This window comes from Sarcophilus harrisii, chromosome 2 (genome assembly GCF_902635505.1).
Source record: "Sarcophilus harrisii chromosome 2, mSarHar1.11, whole genome shotgun sequence".
Lineage (NCBI taxonomy): Eukaryota > Metazoa > Chordata > Mammalia > Dasyuromorphia > Dasyuridae > Sarcophilus > Sarcophilus harrisii.
The window spans coordinates 507,625,063-507,647,428 of record NC_045427.1 but is presented as its reverse complement, the minus strand read 5'-3'; the positions used below and the strand labels follow the sequence as shown (position 1 = coordinate 507,647,428).

Genomic DNA, 22,366 nt, shown 5'->3' with positions numbered 1-22,366 from the left:
TCTATTTGGTAATATACATGTCAATTTTTTAAAAAGCAATGATTTTTCTCATGTTTTCATTACATGTAAGAATGTTATTTTAAGTGATTTGAATAACATGCAATATATCTTCATTTTTGAGTTATTTCATTAGGATATAATAACCATGGGTTCTCTGTAGTGATATTTGACAACAAAGTGCAGATTTTACATTAGAAAGACAAAAAATTATACACTAAATGTTTTACTTAAATTTTTATATAATTTGATATAACTTAAATTAAGTTATTAATATTATGTTAAATACTCATTGTTGTGAAGGTTGTGAGGAAACATTTTATAAATCTTAAACTGAAATGTAATTATGTAAATGTTAGCTTTTATACAATGTTTAAAATAAAATACTATTGCAACTGCTAAATACAAAGATTTAATAATGCTAATATTATTAGTCCACTTGTATTGATTATAAATCTTTGGCCCAAATTGATTAAGTAGAGAAGTGGAAAAGAGGAAGTCTCAAATAAAAAAAGCACTTATGTTTATTGCATTTGCAAGGTTGTTTTTGAGAACAGCGAATGTTTCTAGATACTTTGTTTCTTGACCATTTTATAGAGCTCTGGCCTCTTAATAGCACTATTTTAATGACTTCTTGAGTTCTTGGTTTATGTTAGCACTGGCTGTGGGAAAAGAGAAGCAAGATACAAAGAGGTCAGGTTTCACAAGATAGCAGTGGACTTGTAAAATCACAGTTTACTAGAAGAAATAAAATCAGCATTGGGAAAGAAAGAAATTTTCATGAAGTTAGAAGTATTGCTAATTTAAGTGAAAACATATTTGACAATGACATAAAGGATTTATAATCTAGTTTTAAATGAGATATAAAATTGGACATTATAAAGATGATTGTTATTAGCAAAGGGAAATGTCCTATGTGAATTAAACCAAACCTGTGAGAAAATGAGAAAAAAAATTTATATTGACATTATGTTAAGTAAAAGAATTTATTTAATTGCTATATATACTTTTCTATATGCATTGGTTCAGGTTTGGAATTTTTAAAAATAATATGAATTTGTTTTCTACATTAAGAAAATCTGAGTTAATTATATATGTTCTGAAGTTGATTTCCTCCATTCTATATGGATGTTTGCATTTTATCTTCATTAAAGATTGGCAATTACAATTTTCAAATGCAAAAATTAGCCTTTTCCTGTTTCTCAGCATTTGATTAATGGACTGATACATGTACCTACTATATAAAGTTGGGTTCAACAGAATCTGGAGAGTAAAGCAAAAGGAAAGATTAAAACTCCATATTATCTGTGATATTTTTCTAACAATAGACCATTTGTAAGGAACAGTCTTTTGAAAGCAAGACACATGTATAAATAATATAACATAGTGAATCAGTAACTTGGATTGCATGATTAATTTTGCCATTAATTCACAGACAACTTTGTTTTAATCTTGCTTAATTATTATTTCAAGTCTCAATTTTCTAGTCTTTTTACCAAGATTAAAGAGAAATAAGAATAAGTTAGGTTTCTCCCTTTTTAGTTTCAAAGGGTATGATAACAAAGATTTGGTAAAAAAAGCAAAAAAAAAATTTTCTTTGTCATTTTTACTTGTGGAGTTGTATATACACGCATGCCTTCACTTAGAGAAGACAGATGAAATATACCTCTTTTCTTTCAGTAGTGCAGTGATCATCTACAGGTGTGAAATGAGGCATAAGGCTATTATTAGTCATGGTTGATGTGATGGCTTGTTTTGTTTAACTGCTATCTCTATTTAAAAGAAGGAGGGTTTTATTAGAGAGAAGATAGTATTGAAAAATTTTAGCAACTATTAAGAGCATCAGTGACATTGAAAAGAAACCTATGTTAAATAGGATGAATGAAGTATTTTTAGTCTTATTAGTTTGGGGTCAGAATTACTTTGGAATGAACTCAGAATGAACAAGGTAACCTAGGTAAAGTACCATAAACATATATAAACTTATATATTGATCACATCAGTATCTACGTACTCCGTTAGTTGATTAAAAATATAAAAGATGCATTATCTTTGTGGCATCTGTTTCCTAAAGTTTTGTTTGTTTGTTTTATATATTTATTAAAGCTTTTTGTTTACAAAACATATGCATGGATAATTTTTCAACATTGATCCTTGCAAAGCCTTCTGTTCCAAATTATCCCCTCATTTCCCCCACCCTTTCCCTAGATGGCTGGTAGTCCAATAAATATTAAATATTTTAAAATATATGTTAAATCCAATATATGTATACATATTTATACAGTTATCTTGCTGCACAAGAAAAATCAGTTCAAGAAGGAAGGAAAAAAAAGAAACTAGGAAAGAAAATAAAATGCAAGGAAACAACAACAGAAAGAGTGAGAATGTTTTGTTGGGCCCTCACTCTGTTCCCATGGTCCTCTCTCTGAATTTAGATGGCTTTCTTCATCACTAAACAATTGGAACTGGGTTGAATCATCTCATTGTTGAAGAAAGCCACATCCATCAGAATTGATCACCGTGTAGTATTCTTGTTGCCATGTATAACGGTTTTGCTCATTTCACTTAATATCAGTTCATGTAAGTCTCTCCAAGCCTCTCTGAAATCATCTTGTTGGTCATTTCTTACAGAACAATAATATTCCATAACATTCATTATGCCATAACTTATTCAGCTATTCTCCATCCACTCACTTTCCAGTTTCTTGCCACTATAAAAAGGGCTGCCACAAACATTTTTTGCACATGTGGGTCCCTTTCCTTCTTTTAAGGTCTCTTTGGAATATAAGCCCAGTAGAAACATTGCTGGATCAAAGGGTATGCACAGTTTGATAATTTTTTGAGCATAGTTCCAGATTGCTCTCCGGAATGGTTGGTTGGAACCCTTCACAGTTCTACCAGCAATGTATCAGTGTTCCAGTTTTCCCACATTCCCTCCAACATTTGTCATTATCTTTTCTTGTCATCTTAGACAATCTAACAGGTGTGTAGTGGTATCTCAGAGTTGTCTTAATTTGCATTCTCTGATCAATAGTGATTTGGAGGACCTTTTCATGTGATTACAAATAGTTTCAATTTCTTCATCTGAAAATTGTCTGTTCATATCCTTTGACCATTTATCTATTGGAGAATGACTTGAACTATTATAAATTTTAGTCAATTCTCTATATATTTTAGAAATGAGGCCTTTATCATAACCTTTGAATCTAAAAATGTTTTCCCAGTTTATTGCTTCCCTTCTAATCTTGCCTGCATTAGTTTTGTTTGTACAAAAACTTTTTAACTTAATATAATAACCACAATTATTTGTTTTGTAATCAATAATGATCTCTAGTTTTTCTTTGGTCACAGATTCCTTCCTCCTCCACAGATCTAAGAGGTAAACTATCTTATGTTCTTCTAATTTGTTTATAATATCATTTTTATGTCTAGATCATGTCTAGATCATGAAACCATGGGTGTTAGGTGTGGTTCAGTCCTTGGTTTCTGCCATACTGGTTTCCAATTTTCCCAGCAGTTTTTGTCAAATAGTGAATTCTTATCCCAAAAGCTGGGGTCTTTAGGTCTCTAAAACACTAGATTGCTATAGTCATTGACTATTTTGTTCTGTGAACTTAGCCTATTCCACTGATCAACTGCTCTATTTCTTAGCCAATACCAAATGGTTTTGATGCCTGCTGCTTTATAATATAGTTTTAGATCTGGTACAGCTAGGCCACTTTCATTTGCTTTTTTTTTATTAATTCCCTTGAAATTCTTGACCTTTTGTTCTTCCAGATGAATTTCGTTATTTTTTTCTAAGTCAATAAAATAGTTTCTTGAAAGTTTGATTGGTATAACACTAGATAAATAGATTAGTTTAGGTACTATTGTCATCTTTATTATATTAGCTCAACCTCTTGCACTTGATATTTTTCCAATTGTTTAGATAAGACTTTATTTGTGTTGAAAGTGTTTTGTAGTTGCTCTTATAGTTCCTGACTTTCCCTTGGCAGATACATTCCCAGATATTTTATACTATTGACAGTTATTTTAAATGGAATTTCTCTTTGTATCTCTTGCTGTTGGATTTTGTTAGTGATGTGTAAAAATGCTGATGATTTATGTGGATTTATTTTGTATCCTGCAACTTTGCTAAAGTTGTGGATTATTTCTAATAGTTTTTTAAATGATTCTCTAGGGTTCTCTAAGTACACCATCATTTCATCTGCAAAGAGTGATAATTTGGTTTCCTTATTATCTACTCTAATTTCTTTAATCTCTTTTTCTTCTCTTATTGCCAAAACTAGCATTTCTAATATTGAATAGTAAGGATGATAGTAGAGAACCTTGTTTCACCTCTGATCTTATTGGGAATGGTTCAAGTTTATCCCCATTACATATGATGCTTGCTGATGGTTTTAAATACTGACCATTATATGAAAATGGAAAAATCCATTTAGTCCTATACTTTCTAGTTTTTTTAATAGGAATGGGTGTTGGATCTTATCAAATGATTTTTCTGCATCTATTGAGATAATCATTTTTTTTGTCAATTTGGTTATTGATCAAGGCAATTATGCTGATAGTTTTCATGATATTGAACCAGCCCTATATTCCTGGTATAAATCCTACTTGGTTGTAGTGTATTATCCTGGGAATGATTTTCTGTAATCTCTTTGCTAATATTTTATTTAAGATTGTTGCATTCATTAGGGAGATTGGTCTATAATTTTCTTTCTCTGTTTTCATCCTACCTGGTTTACGTATCAGTACCATGTCTGTGTCATAAAAACAATTTGGTAGGAATCCTTCATTCCCTATTTTTTCAAAGAGTTTCTATAGTATTGGAGTTAATTGTTCTTTAAATGTGTGGTAGAATTCACATGTAAATCCATCTGGTCCTGGGGATTTTTTTCTTAGGGAGTTGATTAATAGCTTGTTCTATTTCTTTTTCTAAAATGTGGGACTATTTTAGTAATTTATTTCCTCTTCTGTTAATCTGATCAATCTATATTTTTGTGGGTATTCCTCCATTTCACTTAGGTTATGAAATTTATTGGCATATAGTTGGGCAAAATAACTCCTAATTATTGCCCTAATTTCCTCTTCAATAGTGGAAAGTTGTCCCTTTTCATTTTTGAGACTAACAATTTGATTTTTCCTCTTAACTTTTTCTGATCAAATTAACTAAAGGTTTATTTATTTTGTTGGGTTTTTTTTTTCATAAAACCAACTCAGTTTTATTTATTAATTCAATAGTTTTTTTACTAAGCAATATCAATACTAAACATTGTATGCACCAAGTGGTATAGCGTGGAAATTCCTAAAGGAGAAGTTAAGAGAGCCACAAGAAGAAACAGATAGCAAAACTATAATAGTGGGAGATCTCAACCTTGCTCTCTCAGAACTAGATAAATCAAACCAGAAAATAAATAAGAAAAAAGTTAAAGAGGTAAATAGAATACTAGAAAAGTTAGATATGATATATCTTTGGAGAAAATTAAATGGAGACAGAAAGGAGTACACTTTCTTCTTGGCAGTTCATAGAACCTATACAAAAATTGACCATATATTAGGATATAAAAACCTCAAAATCAAATGCAGAAATGCAGAAATATTAATGCATTTTTTCAGATTATGATGCAACAAAAATTACATTCAATAAAAGGCCAGGATAAAATAGACTAAAATAGACCAAAAAGTAATTGGAAACTAAATAATCCTAAAGAATGAATGGGTGAAACAGCAGATCATAGACACAATCAGTAATTTCATCCAAGAAAATGACAATAATGAGACAACATACCAAAATTTGTGGGATGCAGCCAAAGTAGCAATGAGGGGAAATTTTATATCTCTAGATGCTTACTTGCATAAAAAAGAGAAAGAAAAGATCAATGATTTGGGCTTGCAACTAAAAAGCTAGAAAAAGAACAAATTAAATATCCCCAATCAAATAACAAACTTGAAATTCTAAAAATAAAAGGAGAGATTAATAAAATTGAAAGTAAAAAAAACTATTTAATTAATAAATTTTTTACCTATCTCAAATGATATTGTAAAGAGAGACTCTCCTTAATATCTTCCAAGAGAGAGGTAGAGATAGAGCTAGACAGAGAGAGCACAAAAGTGGAACAAAAGATACCCTGAATGCTTCTATTTTATGTTAGCTTTGACTAAACATTTCATATATTTATATTTAAGAGTTCTCATTCTGAGCAGAACCAGGAGATCATTAGATACTTCAACAACGATACTGCATGAGGTCTGATGGAAGTGGATTTCTTTGACAAAGAGAACATCAAACTCTACACCCAAAGAAAGAACACTGGGAAATGAATGTAAATTGTTTGCATTTTTGTTTTTCTTCCCAGGTTATTTTTACATTGTGAATCCAATTCTTCCTGTACAACAAGAGAACTATTCAGTTCTGCTCACATATATTGTATCTAGGATATACTGTGACATATTTAACATGTATAGGACTGCTTGCCCTCTGAAGAAAGGGGTGGAGGGAGGGACAGGGAAAATTGGAACAGAAGTGAGTGCAAGGGATAATGTTGTAAAAAATTACCCTGACATAGATTCTGTCAATAAAAAGTAATAATTATTTTAAACAATTAAAAAATAAAAAATAAAGAAAAAAAGAAAAAAAATAGAGTTCTTATTCTGAATCTTTAGTCAGAGTGTCACGCAATAAAAATTTGTCTACCATGTGCTCGAAGGGAGAGTCCTTCTTGCCAGAAGAGGAGGCAGGAGGTTAAAACTAGAAATTTGCCCACCTTACCCTCTTGAAGTAGAGGGGCTACAGAGCTGGAATTATTTCCGTCTTCTTCCTTAAATATTATTAGTCTAGAAGGTTTGGTTTCCAGGTTTAAACTAAATTTCTGATTGCTATCATTATTAGAGAATGCAAGAATCCAGCTTTACATCCAAGATTCTCTTCCTATCAAATACCAGTTCTATAGTATATTCACCTGGTGAGTAGCAAAGAAACTAATTTCTCTAAAACAGAAATCAGAGAAGGTATGCAGAAGAAACATATACCAGACAATACATAGTGAAGGAACTCTCCCATTGAGAATGAATCTCATATCTTGAAAAAATTCCCCAGTCTCTAGTGTTATTAAGCTACTGGTGGTAGGGATGTGATGGGGTATCCCAATTCCTCTCAATGTTACTTTTGTCCCAAAGTCTTATTATCCTTTCAGCAGTCTGGAGTAGAGGTTAGCATTATCCATCTTTTCTCCTGAAGCTGAAGCCAAAAGAAACTGAAATTACTGAAGAGACCCAAAGAGGCCCCAGAAGAGATTGAAGAGTGTGAAGATAAAGAAATTGGAGCTCTTTTTTTTATTATTATAGCTTTTTATTTACAAGATATATGCATATAAAGAATAAAATTATTAATAAATTAGAGGAACACAGGATAGTTTACCTCTCAGGCCTGTGGAAGGGGAAGGAATTTATGACCAAAGAAGAACTAGAGATCATTACTGATCACAAAACAGAAAATTTCGACTATACCAAACTGAAAAGTTTTTGTACAAACAAAACTAATGTAGACAAGATTAGAAGGGAAGCAATAAACTGGGAAAATATTTTTACAGTCAAAGGTTCTGATAAAGGCCTCATTTCCAAAATATATAGAAAATTAACTCTAATTTATAAAAAATCAAGCCATTCTCCAATTGAAAAATGGTCAAAGGATATGAACAGACAATTCTCAGATGAAGAAATTGAAACTATTTCTAGTCATATGAAAAGATGCTCCAAGTCATTATTAATCAGAGAAATGCAAATTAAGACAACTCTAAGATACCACTATACACCTGCCAGATTGGCTAAGATGACAGGAAAAAATAATGATGATTGTTGGAGGGGATGTGGGAAAACTGGGACATTGATGCATTGTTGGTGGAGTTGTGAACGCATCCAACCATTTTGGAGAGTAGTTTGGAACTATGCTCAAAAAGTTATCAAACTTTGCATACCCTTTGATTCAGCAGTGTTACTACTGGGCTTATATCCCAAAGAGATCATAAAGAAGGTAAAGGGACCTGTATGTGCCAAAATGTTTGTGGCAGCCCTCTTTGTAGTGGCTAGAAACTGGAAACTGTGAGTGGATGCCCATCAGTTGGAGAATGGCTGAATAAATTGTGGTATATGAATATCATGGAATATTATTGTTCTGTAAGAAATGACCAACAGGATGATTTCAGAAAGGCCTGGAGAGACTTACACAAACTGATGCTGAGTGAAATGAGCAGGACCAGGAGATCATTATATACTTCAACAACAATACTATATGATGACCAGTTCTGATGGACCTGGCCATCCTCAGCAATGAGATCAACCAAATCATTTCCAATGGAGCAGTAATGAACTGAACCAGCTATGCCCAGAGAAAGAACTCTGGGAGATGACTAAAAACCATTACATTGAATTCCCAATCCCTATATTTTTGCCCACCTGTATTTTTTATTTCCTTCACAAGCTAATTGTACAATATTTCAGAGTCTGATTCTTTTTGTACAGCAAAATAATAGTTTGATCATGTATACTTATTGTGTATCTAATTTATATTTTAACATATTTAACATCTACTGGTCATCCTGCCATCTGGGGGAGAGGGTGGGGGGTAAGAGGTGAAAAATTGGAACGAGAGATTTGGCAATTGTTAATGCTGTAAAATTACTCATACATATAACCTGTAAATAAAAGGCTATTAAATAAAAAAACAAGATATATGCATAGGTAATTTTTTCAACATTGACCCTTGAAAAATATTCTGTTCCAACTTTTCCTCTCCTTCCCCTCACTTTCTCCCCCAGATGGCAGGTAGACCAATACTTGTTAAATATGTTAAAGTATATGTTAAATACAATACATGTATACATATCCATAATTATTTTGCTGCACAAGAAAAATAGGACTTAGAAATAAGGTAAAATTAACCTGAGAAGGAAATAAAAAATGCAAGTGGACAAAAACAGAGGGAGTAGAAATGCTATCTTGTGGTTCATACTCATTTCGCATAGTTCTTTCCCTGGGTGTAGCTAGTTCTCTTCATTATTGAACAAATGGAATTGATTTGGTTCATCTCATTGTTGAAGAGAGCCATGTCTATCAGAACTGATCATCATTTAGTATTGTTGTTGAAGTATATAATGATCTCCTGCTCCTGCTCATTTCATTCAGCATCAGTTCATGTAAGTCTCTCCAGGCCTTTCTGAAATCATCCTTCTGGTGGAGCTCTTTTCTTTCCCACAGTGGCGAACTCTACATCCCACTTCACTCAGGCACAGGGTATTGATCTCCCCTAAGAGAGCATCCTATACCGATGAGCTTGGAGACTCTCATTATACTAGAATGGTCAAGATCTTTGGGTTTGTGCTGCCATATTTTATGTATCTACAGTCCTTTGGAGACATTTTTCTCCAAGTTTCAATTTGTTATTGTTGCAGTAATTATTATTTCATTCTTCTGGGGGAATTTCTGGATATTGGATAATTTTTATATTGATCATTTAAAAAAACAGTCACTCAGTTATTTAATGAATAAATTGGGACATTGTGCTAGGGCCACAGTAGACCCCTGTCTAAAATTTTTGGGTGAGGTGGTTTAAAATGTTCTTTGTTTAAAACTGGATTCTTGAAGGTCAGAAAACTGGATTCTCCGGTGCTGAATGCTTTAGTTACTGCTGTTACATTGGGCTTCCAAAATCTTCACTTTGGGGTTTCCTGACTATTCTAAGGTTTTCCAACCTTTTTGTGGCTTTGGGGTATCTGATATTTTGTTCTTGCTGTCTTAGGACATTTGTCTATTGTACAGGACTGGTTTAGAGGCTGGTATATTTACCTTTTTAGCACTGGCTTTTCTGGCATTCCCTTTTACAATTTCCCACAGGTTTTTCAATGTCTTTTTTCCAGTTTCCTGCATGGAAGAAATTATTATAGTTTCTTAGTGGATTTTTAAAAATCATTATTTGACTGATGTGAATTTTATATTTTTCCCAAAGTCCTGTCAAAGACTTTGTATCTTAATGATATGATAATGATTGTACCCTCTATTTTTTTCTTTTGGTTTGACTTATTGAGTTGGTTTCCTATGATGTTCATCTTCCACTTATAAATTCTATATGAATATGAGAGACAATTTAAGTAATAATTTAAAGTTTGAAAGTATTTCATTTAACCCTCACAACAATTCCAAGAAGTGGGTGTTGTTGTCCTTAATTTAAAGAGGGAGAAAATGATACTGAGAGAGGTTAAACAACTTAACCAATGTCATATAACCAGTAAGTGTCCAAGTTAGGATTTCAACTTTCTGACTCCAAGTTTAGTATTCTATCCACTGTGCTGTGTACATGTTGATATTCACTGAAGATCCAGAGCCTCCACTATGCCTGCAAGGTTGTCCAAATGCTGAGTTATTTACATCATCAATAATGAAAGTGACAGCAAGATCAGATAATATATGCTATATGCTGGGCTTGAAGTCTAAGAAAACCTGGATTAAATAACTGTTATGACATTTATTAGCCTTAGGACTCTGAGTAACTCATTTAACAATCTCTTTGATTCATGAAAATTCTCTAGGACTTATCTACTATATGTCTTGGGTTTCATTCAGTTAGGGGAAGTTTTCTGTAGGCATTTATTAAGTGCTTAAGTACTTTCTAAGTGTCTGCTAAGCCATAAGAATTGAATGTAAGCAAAAAGAAAGACAATCTTATATTCTATATAGGGGTAGGGAAAAATAACACAGAAAAGATAGCTGAAAGAAAAGGAGGGAGAAAAAACCCATGGTATGCCTTGGTGGCTCACTCTGTAGAATCAGAAGCATAGTTGGGAAGGGAATGAAAAATGGCCATCCTAGAGCCATTCCCAAATGAAAGCCCTAGAAGGAATTTGTCACTTGGAGGAGTCTGGAATGAAATGAAAATTTCAGAGTATTACTGTAATTGAGTCAAAATGGTAAAGTCCAAAAAGGCACAATCAAAACTAGAAGGTGAATGCTAAAGGGATAACAATTGATTCCAATATTCATAAATAATACTCATTATACTTTTCTTACCTTTGTGTTTCTTTAGGTTTTAAAACTATATTGACCTAGTAGAAGGAATTAGATAGCCTACCAGTAGTTCTTTGTTTTGAGAAAATCTAAATGATATAGGAATTGATTATTAACAGTTTTATAGCACTCTTGTGAATTTGAGTAGGTCCCATACCTTTATTATTATTATCAAAGCTTTTTATTTTTCAAAACATATGCATGGATAATATTATTTGCAAAACCCTGCGTTCCAATTTCCCCCCCTTTCCCCATGCTTTCCCCTAGATGGCAAATAGTCTAGTATATGTTAAACATGGTAGAAATATATGTTAAATCCAATACATGCATACATATTTATACATTTATACATATATACATACATTATACACAAGAAAAAAAAAGAAGCAAAATAAAATGAAAGCAAACAACAACAAAAAGAGTGAAAATGCTATATTGTGAACACACTCAGTTCCCACAGTCCTCTCTCTGGGTGTAGAAGGCTTTCTTTATCAATGAACAGTTGGAACTAGTTTGAATCATCTCATTGTTGAAAAGAGCCATGTCCATCAGAACTGATCATTGCACAGTCTTCTTGTTGCCATGTACAATGATCTCTTGGTTCTGCTCATTTCACTTATCAGTTCATGTAAGTCTCTTCAGGCCTTTCTGAAATCATCCTATTGGTCATTTCTTACAGAACAATAATATTCTATAACATTCATAAACCATAATTTATTCAGTCATTCTCCAATTGATGGGCATCCATTCAGTTTCCAGTTTCTTGCCACTATAAAAAGGGCTGCCACAAACATTTCTGTACATGGGCCCCATGCCTTTTTTACAAGGAAGTTTATTAATAGTTTTGATTTAACTTCTGAGTTAACTGGAAACTTTAAGTTCTAATTTAACTTCTTAATAGATCACTTCATTAGTTTCTCTTAAGTATACATACTTCTTTTTTGTTGGTTTGGATATTTTATACTCCAGTAGGTAATCATTGGTGTCTTATTGATTCTCAGATTTTTTAGTGTGGAACTGGCTATTGTTGTTGGTATTTCAGGAGCTTTGCTAATTATTTTGGTCAATTATTATTTTCTTCTTTTTTTAGCTGTTTCTTTTCATTGGTGTTTATTCTTATTTTTCATGGATCTCTGAAGAACCTGTCTCTTTATTCCTCTTATGCCATTTTAGATTATTTTCAGTTATAACATTGTTCATGTAGAACTAATTGTGCCCTACCATATTGTATGATATATTTTCTCAAGCAAGTTAACAATATTAGGTAAAATATACTTGTTCATTCAACCTATATTTATTGAACATCTATTATGTGTGTACTGTATGATACTGTATAAATAAAGCAATTGTTTTGTGAGAACTAATGGGTAAAGTAGTGAAGGAATAGCTGACATTTATATAAATATGAATTATATTTATTTAAAATAAGTATTGTATTTTAGTACAATATTATGTATTATATATGTATTATTTAAATATATTATATTATATTATATAAAAATATATTGTACTCTAAAATATATAAAATACTCTAATATCAACATATTGCTTTTAATTTTCACAATAACCTTGTTAAGATAATTGTTATCCCTGTTTGACAGGTGAGAAAAACTACCTTCTGAAGATCTAAAATTACTTAGTTATTATTCAGTGTTCTCAAATTATCAAATATTTATTGGACCCCTATTATGTGTAGGCCCGTGATGAATCTGAGGTTTTTAACCTTTTTGTGTGCTAGGGAAAGGAGGTAGGAAAGAAGGAAAGGAAGAAAAGAAGATGAAAGAAGGGAAAGAAGAAAGAAAGAAGGAAAGGAGGGAGAGGAGGAAGGAAGACTCAATTGATGTTTGTTGTTTTTCTGACATGCTTTTTTCTTCTCATATCCTTTATTACAAGCAATGGTTTACAGGTTAGAATATACATGCACATGTATATTTGCATACACCCAGTGTGTATGTGTACAGAAATTAAGGTGCTATAAAAAAAAATACTCATTTTTTTATTTTTAAAGAAAAAATAGCAAATCCATGTAAAAGTTTGTAGTGTTGACCTGAAGAAAGTATATACTTTCAATCTTGGCAAGTAAGGTCCTCCATAGCTTGACTCAACCTCCTTTTCCAGCTTCTTCTGATAGTTTCCCACAGTCATTAATATCTACTACATTACCTTTCAAGGCAGATACTTTAAAATTTGAATTATTGAATCAAATAGAACTGTCAGATTTCATCTTATTCTTCTTTTTCATCCAACCCAACTAAACTCTTTCCTTCATTCTCTTTTCTTATCTTTCCTGTCTTGGTGGCTATGCTCATGAAAATGTCCTTGCCTACAATAGTCTCCTTTCCTAATTTCTCTTTGTTGAAGGTTTTCCTTTCCTTAAAATCCTAACTCAGATGATTTATACTCCATGACATCCCCTAAATTTTTTTCCTCCCAGGTGAAAGTAATTGACTTATTTCTAGTCTAGATTTATATATTTTTAAAATTATACCTTATTATTCAAAATACATACAAACAGGGGATAGCTAGTTGGTACCCTAAAGTCAGGAATCACTGAGTTCAAATCTGGCCTCAGTCACTTAACACTTCCTAGCTGTGGTCATCAAAACCATTTGGTACTGGCTAAGAAATAGAGCAGTTGATAAGTGGAATAGGTTAGGTTCACAGAACAAAATAATCAATGATTATAGTAATCTAGTGTTTGACAAACCCAAAGACCCTAGTTTTGGGGATAAGAATTCACTATTTGACAAAAACTTCTGGGAAAATTGGAAACTAGTATGGCAGAAACTAGGCATTGACCCACACGTAACACCATATACCAAGATAAGGTTGAAACGAGTTCATGATCTAGACATAAAGAATGATGTTATAAACAAATTAGAAGAACATAGGATAGTTTACCTTTCAAATCTGTGGAGGAGGAAGGAATTTGTGACCAAAGAAGAACTAGAGATCATTATTGATCACAAAATAGATGATTGTGGTTATGTTAAGTTAAAAAGTTTTTGTACAAACAAAACTAATGCTGCAGACAAGATGAGAAGGGAAGCAATAAACTGGGAAAACATTTTTAGATTCAAAGGTTCTGATAAAGGCTTCATTTCTAAAATATATAGAGAATTGACTCAAATTTATAATAGTTCAAGCCATTTTCCAATTGATAAATGGTCAAAGGATATGAACAGACAGTTTTCAGATAAAGAAATTGAAACTATTTGTAATCACGTGAAAAGGTCCTCCAAATCACTATTGATCAGAGAAATGCAAATTAAGACAACTCTGAGAAACCACTACACACCTGTCAGATTGTCTAAGATGACAGGAAAAGATAATGACAAATGTTGGAGGGGATGTGGGAAAAATGGAACACTGATACATTGCTGATGCAGTTGTTAATACATCCTGCCATTCTGCAGAGCAATTTGGAACTATGCTCAAAGAAATTATCAAACTGTGCATACCCTTTGATCCAGCAATGTTTCTGCTGGGCTTATATTCCAAAGAGATCTTAAAAGAGGGAAAGGAACCTGTATGTGGAAAAAATGTTTGTGGTAGCCTTTTTTGTAGTGGCAAGAAACTGGAAACTGAGTGAATGAAGAATAGTTGAATAAGTTATGGCATAATGAATGTTATGGAATATTATTGCTCTGGAAGAAATAACCAACAGAATGATTTCAGAGAGGCCTGGAGAGACTGACATGAACTAATGCTGAGTAAAGTGAGCAAAACCAGGAGAACATTGTACACAACAACAAGAAGACTATTAGATGATCAATTCTGATGGACATGGCTCTCTTCAACAATGAGAGATGATTCAAACCAGTTCTACTTGCTCAGTGATAAAGAAAGCCATCTACCCACTGAGAGAGGACCGTGGGAACTGAGTGAGGATCCAATATATCATTCTAACTCTCTCTGTTATTGTTTGTTTGCATTTTGTTTTCTTTAGCAGTTTTTTTTTTCCTTCCTTCTTGAACTGATTTTTCTTCGTGCAGCAAGATAACTGTTTAAATATGTATACATATATTGGATTTAACATATATTTCTATTATGTTTAACATAGATTGGACTACCTGTCATCTGGGGGAGGGTTTGAGGAGAAGGAAGGGAAAATTTGGAACAGGAGGTTTTCCAAGGGTCAATGTTGAAAAATTATCCATGTATACGTTTTGTACCAAAAAAGCTTTAATAATTAATAATAAAAAAAACTTCCTAATTGTGTGACCCTGGGCAAGTCACTTAACCCCAATTGCCTCAGCAAAAAAAAAACAAAAAAACATGCAAACATCAACATTCCATATTTTTCTTCCTCCTTTCCCACTCCGCTTCCCTCAGGCAGCAAGTAATCCAATATAGGTTAAATATGTTCAGTTCTTTTAAACATTCTACATTTATCATGCTGCAAAGAAAAATCAGATCAAAAAGGGAGAAAAACAAGGGGGAAAAAAGCAAGTATGCAAACAACAACAGCAGCAGCAACAAAGGTGAAAATACTATATTGTGATTCACATTTAGTCCCAACAGTCCTCTTTCTGGGTTCAGGTGGCTCCCTCCATCACAACTCTATTGGAATTGCCCTCAATTACTTCATTGTTGAAAAGAGCCACATCTGTCACAGTTTCTAAAAATAATTTCTAAAAATAAAGATAAACTCTCCTTATAGTATTGATTTTCTCTTATCAAGTAATTTGAATGTATTTGAATGTATGTTTGTATATTTTGATTCCACTCTGTCTTATTTCAGAACCTTTCCTGTCCTCCATTTCTTTGTATCTATAAGTTCCAAAGAAATAATAAATCAGAATTGCACTAAATATGTAGGCTATCAACAGGACATGGAGAACAAATTTCTAGTTTGATAAATTAACTTAAACTATTTTTATGCTTTTGCTTAGAAATTTGCAAGAATACAAACTTAAGGCATTTCAATTTTTATTACTTGTTGTTTTCAAGGCTTTGTTTTTCCTTTACCATTCTTATCTTTTTAAACTTTTGTGTTTTAGCCATCTCCACATTTGAAATTCAGCCAGCTTCAATTGAGGTTCAAGAAGGTGGGGTTGCGAGACTTGCCTGTAAGATTATGTCACACCCTCCTGCTATCATAACTTGGGAATTAAATCAAACAAGCTTACCATTGATTATGGACAGGTAAATGGACTTTTTTCTTTATCAGTGTGACTATATTTATATAAAAAAAGACCTTTTTAAAAAAAAGTTATTTGAGAGATACAAGAAAAAGATTAAATATAAATTTATTTATTGACTAGTTAGAATGAGCTTTAGGATAGAAATTAGATTCCTCTATGCCACATATTTTAAAAGTAACTATTGGGATTATTGAAGCTAATCTCTATTTATGTGCGTGGCAGTGAGATAGTAGAGTTTGTCTCCCCAAGGACATCCTTTCCTTCTATCTACTTCCATGCTTATACAAATAAACTAAAGTCCAGGCTTCCAGGAAGTATTCCTATCACATCTTTGGTTATGAGTTTGTTGGATTATATGAGCCTTAATTTCTTACCTACTCACTTTATAAAAAACATTGCACCAGTCTTTTCCCCTATATCATGGGAGGGACATGGGTTAACCTCTTAGCATGCATCTTGTCGAGGTGCCAAAGGCTGTTTTAAACACTTTAATTAATGAGATATGACTAGGTCAAAAACATTTTTTAGAGTGGAAACTGGGTTTCCCAGAGAGATTCTTTTCTTTTGGAAACTATCTTAGTGGATATTAGCCTCAGGAAGGCCAGAAATTAAAATTTATAAAATAATGTATGGGCTAACAGTTAACCACAATCTTGAATGCTGAGTTTCACTTTGTGAAACTATGGTTAAATTTTTCATTTACATATTCTTGGAAAATACAAGTTATTGTAAACAATTGTAAATAAAAAATTATTTTCACAGCTACATATTTTAGAATCCCTTTCCTTGTTTAGAGAGCAGTATTGGCTCAAAGTAAAACTTTTGAATCAACTGTGTTTTGAAAATATCAGATATATTTTATACATTTCTTTGAAAAGAGCTAAAATATATCCCTTCTTAGAAAGTTTATCCAAAAAGAAAAACAAAAACTAATACAAATGATTTCATTATCTTTTTGCTTTTATAATAGGATAACAGCTCTGCCATCTGGAGTGCTGCAAATCTATGGTGTTGGCCAAAAGGATGCTGGGAATTATCGTTGTGTTGCTACTACTTTAGCCAATAGACATAAAAGCATAGAGGCTACTTTAACTGTCATTTCAGGTAAAGATGAATATTCTTTTTCATTTTTTTTCTGTTCTTAGCTTTTGCCTTTTAAGAGACACTGCGTGCTAAATGTAAACCATTGTGATCATTTTTTTTTTTTTTTTTTTTTTTTGCAGTAGCATTAATTTTGAGTTTTTAAATGGCAGCCTCAGTTATCATTCAGATCATCTTATTATAGGATGACCTCCTAGAAAAGATTCTAGAAACTTTAATAAAAATTAAATTTGAGCCTACGGGTTCTTAACAAATATTCTTTTTTGTTTGTATTCTACTTTTATAGATTCTCAAAAGAAATAGCAAGATTAAATGAATTAAAATATAATAATAATTGAATGATAAATTTTCTAGTAGAGATTTTTAAAAAATATTTTGCTATATTATTTGCATTTCATGGATTATTTAATTTTTAATTTATGTCCATTTACTTTTATTTTCAAAGCCAAGGAGTCTAAGACCTTTCAAAAACCAACTATTATAGCAGGTCCACAGAACATAACAACTTCTCTGCATCAGACTGTTGTTCTGGAATGTATGGCTACAGGAAATCCTAAGCCAATCATTTCTTGGAGTCGTCTCGGTAGGTTTGCCCAAAATTATTTTTACTCGTACTAACAAATTAAATGTTTTTAATAAAATAATTATGCTGTTATCTATGCTAGTTAATTTCTCCAGTAGATTTTTTCTTTGTTAAGTTTTATATTTGTTTCTAAAACATAGGGAAAATATGCATCATTGCAGTTCTGCTTTATACCATTTTAGTGCTTTCTCCATAGCTGTAATATTAGAACACATCTTAAATCCTTGTAACTGGATCTTTTTCTTTGAAATAGATCACAAATCCATTGATGTATTTAATACTCGAGTACTTGGAAATGGTAATCTCATGATATCTGATGTTAAGCTGCAACATGCTGGGATATATATTTGTCGTGCCACTACTCCTGGCACACGGAACTTCACAGTAGCCATGGCAACTCTAACTGTCCTAGGTAAGTTTACTTTTTCCTTCTAATCAAAAGAATGTTAAAATTTCATATTTTGCTTTATTATTTTAATAGTTGACAGTCCATCTGTCTAAATTATGTAATCTGGTTTCTATGTATCACTTGAGTAGTATTTTACTCTAAACTTACGAGTATGAAATTAGAATGATACATTAAAATTCACCTCTTTTTCCATGCCCTCCTTGCTTGACCATCTTAACCATTCATTTTATCCTGCCTACCAATGTGCTTTTTTCATTTTATCTCCTTTCTCCTAATTACAAAAATTCATGCCCTTTTGTCCGTGCTGAATGGAGAGGCAGATATGATGGCTTGGCAGAAACATTAGGTATAGGACTCAGGAGGACAGAGGTATATTATAAAATACCTATGGTAATGTTAGAAAATTCCTGAGCTTTTCTGAACCTCAGTTTTGTTGTCTAAAAAATGAGAAGTTTAAACTAAATGATGCCTGTGCCTTTTTAGTTCTAACATTCCATGATAATACCATTTTAACAATACTCTCAGTTGAAAGTGGTCTTTGAGGTATTCCAATCCAACCCACATTTTAGCATTAATCTCATGAATCCTACCTAATATATCCCTCTTGAAGGTTTTCAGTGATGAAGTATTCATCATCTGAAGCAACCCATTCTACTTTTGGACTACTCTATTAGGAAGTTTTCCTTTAGTTTTGTTCCTAGTTCTATCTTTTGGTCTAACTGTATTTTATTATTTACTTATTTATTATCTATTTATCATAAAGTGTAACTATTTTGTTAGTCTTCTAATATTTGAAGAAAGATCTTACTCTCCCTATTTAAATATTTTTTCCAGTCTAACTTGTTTTCTTAGCTGATACTTGGATAGCATAATTACAAGCCTCATCATCACTTTCCCTTGTATGTATTAGTTGGTCAGATTGGTTGATTTGTTTTGGTGAGACTGGGTCTCTCCATCTCACCTAGACTGGAAGTGCAGTGGCTACTCAGGGGCTTAATCTTCATACTAATTGGCACAGAAGCTTTATTTAAACCATTCCATTTTTTCTGATCTGAGGTGATTAGCTTATCATCTTTATGCCAGACAGTGCAGACTTTCAACAATTGCCTTCAGCCTTGGGCACCTCAAAACTCTTAGCCCAAGACAGCTACTAGCCTCAGCCTTCCCTGGTAGCAAGGATTCCAGGTATGAACCATTATGCCCAGCTGGCAGTGCTCTTTTGACATCAAAAATTAAATATAATTTTTAAACGGTAGAGTCTGCCACCCCTCTTTTTCTGTAACATATATACATTTCTTCAGTCTTCATTCAAATTAACTATTATGATTCCCATGTCACACTATTGATTCATATTGAACTTGCAATCTACTTATATGGTTTTGCCATTGATATTTTAAATTTAGACCTACTCCTTCATATTTATCCTCTTTTATCTATTGAGTTATATGCTATCTTTATATATAATATACATGTGTATATATGCATATATACATTATATAACTATACATAGATTGGCATGTAGACACATATCTGTAAACTTGTATGTATGATTATTATTGAATGTGCCTATACAATACAGTAACCTATACGTGTAACCTACACACACATGCACAAACCCACATACATATAAAATCTATATCTATAACAGGCATGTATATCTGGGGTCTGTATATCAGTATAGTTACTTAGGGAGTTTCTGTGAAAGGTAGATATCTAAATAAATATTGCTATGGAAAAAATGGTAGGCATAAGAATTTGGTTCTGTAATTTGTAAATATTCACAGCTATCTTCAGGATGATTAAAAAAAAAACTATCTTATCATTTGGTAAGGAATTCTGTCTTAGTATAGATTAATAACTATCCTTTCTTTTAATCCTTCCATTTGAGATCTGAGAAATACTTTAGATTTAGCTTTTTAAATCTTTTTTCCAAATAGCTCCTCCTTCATTTGTGGAATGGCCAGAAAGTTTAACAAGGCCCCGAGCTGGTACTGCACGTTTTGTATGTCAGGCAGAGGGAATTCCCTCACCCAAAATGTCATGGCTCAAAAATGGAAGAAGAATTCATTCAAATGGAAGAATAAAAATGTATAACAGGTGAGATATGTTACTGCTCTGGTTTTTTTATAATAATAATTTTAAACGTATAACTATAGATAAGAAAATTTTATTTTATGTTTTAAAGGCTACAATTTCGATAAAAAATGATTTAAGTTGATAATATTCAAAATTCCTTGATATTAAAGCATTCTCAGTTCCTCAGCCTTTCTCATTTCCAAATAAATATCTGTTTAGTTGTCAAGTCTTAATTTCCCCCACATGGCTTTTGAATCCATTCTTTTCTCTCTACTTACACTATCCAACACCCTTATTTGTTGCCTTCACCTCTATCTCTTGGACTATTTTAGTAACCCCCAATTGCTCACCTTGTTTCCACATCCTCTTTAGTCTATTCACATACACTGTCAAACTGGTATTCCCTAAAATTCATGCTTGACCATGTCATTTCCCTGCTCAATAAGCAAAAATTGGTTCTCAGTTTCCTTTAGAATAAAATATAAATTCCTTTGTTTGGCATTTAATATCCTTTTATCAATTAAATCCAGCTTAACTTTCCAGGTTTATTAACCATTATTCTCTATCATGTATTCTGTAGTCCAGCCAATATTGCCTCCTTCTGTACAAAATATTCTGTCTGATATACAGGCTATTCTCCATGCCTAGAATACATTTAGAATATATTTTTCTTTTCATCTCTTCTTACAATTATAGCCTTTCCTCAAAGCTCAGCTAAAGGGCCATCCTTATCCCTTCTTGATTCCTCCCAGCTCCTTGTGTATTCTCTCCTACTATAACCATGTTTTTTAGTTTATATTTATTCTGTATGTCTCATTTTTAAGATAATATGTCTGCTGTAATAATATAAGCTTCTTGAATCCAGAGAATATTTTGTCTTTATTTCTCTGTAGTCCCAGCATTTGTACAGTACCTGACATACAATAAAGATTTTTGAGATGGTTGTTGATTGATCAGAATCCTGTAAAATTCAGTTGTGTTATTAATGAATAAAAAAAATTCATTTGGCATCTACTCTATGACATGCACTGAATTGTGTTGAAAATACACATTTTTAAAAGTTGCCACAGTCTTCTTTCTCATAAAGCTGATACTTTAATTGAATAAGACAGACATAAAAGAAAATTCAGCTGCAAGATAGATGGAAAATCCCAGAAGTCCTAAAGGTGCTGTGATGGGGTGAATGGCATAGTCCAGAGATCTGGTAATAAAAGCAGATCAGGTGTCAGTGCCAAAAGATTGTAAGGCATAAAGGAAGTCAGAGAGAAAGCTAATAGTTTGGTCATCTCTCTTATTAGAAAGAGTAAAGCTCTTAACTCATTTCATCCAAGCCCCTTGAGGGGTCAAGTACCCTTGGGAAGGGAAAAGTTGAGAGGTATAGAAGGTGCCACTAGTGATGTCAAATTTTCCTAGAATACCCTTTGTTGGAGGGAGTGAAGGGGAATATAAGAGAGGATATGCATCAAAGAGGTAAAATGGCATACTAAAGACAACATTGAACTCAGAAATTAATAGATCTGGGGTTCTAACCTACATCCTACCACTAACCAAAGGCATAACTTTTGGCAAGCCATTTATCCTTTTTTGACTTCAGTTTCTTCAGTTATGAAAGGAGGCTTAGACTAGATGATTTCCGATTCCCCTCCTAACTTAAAAATTGGCTGAAAACTTAATATGCATGTTAATGTTAATAAGCTTGTCAATATTATACTTTATGCTGAATAAAAACTTTATATCTGTTTTGCCAGTTTGTAAAAAAAAAAAAAAGTACTGAATATGCTCAATATTATATATTGTGATAGTTGTTGTTATTGTTCAGTCATGTCCATTCTTTTTTGTGACCCTCATGGGCTCACTTTGGTCACATAATAAGATTGGACTCATTGGAAAAGACTCTGATGTTGTAGAAGATTGAAGGCAAAAGGAAAAGGGAAAGGTAGAAGATGAGATGGAGTTAATATCATGAAAACAATGAATGTGAACTTGGACAGCCTTCAA

The 22,366-nt window shown here is 32.5% G+C and overlaps 1 protein-coding gene across 1 annotated transcript in view; it reads left to right on the top strand.

Moving 5' to 3' along the window:
* Positions 1 to 22,366, top strand: part of PRTG (protogenin) — a 150,295-nt gene that overhangs the window by 50,478 nt on the left and 77,451 nt on the right. The window contains exons 3-7 of the mRNA XM_031955249.1: positions 16,056 to 16,200; positions 17,170 to 17,303; positions 17,746 to 17,883; positions 18,137 to 18,295; positions 20,230 to 20,389. Coding sequence (XP_031811109.1) covers positions 16,056 to 16,200; positions 17,170 to 17,303; positions 17,746 to 17,883; positions 18,137 to 18,295; positions 20,230 to 20,389 — 736 coding nt within the window. The remainder of the gene's footprint in view (positions 1 to 16,055; positions 16,201 to 17,169; positions 17,304 to 17,745; positions 17,884 to 18,136; positions 18,296 to 20,229; positions 20,390 to 22,366) is intronic.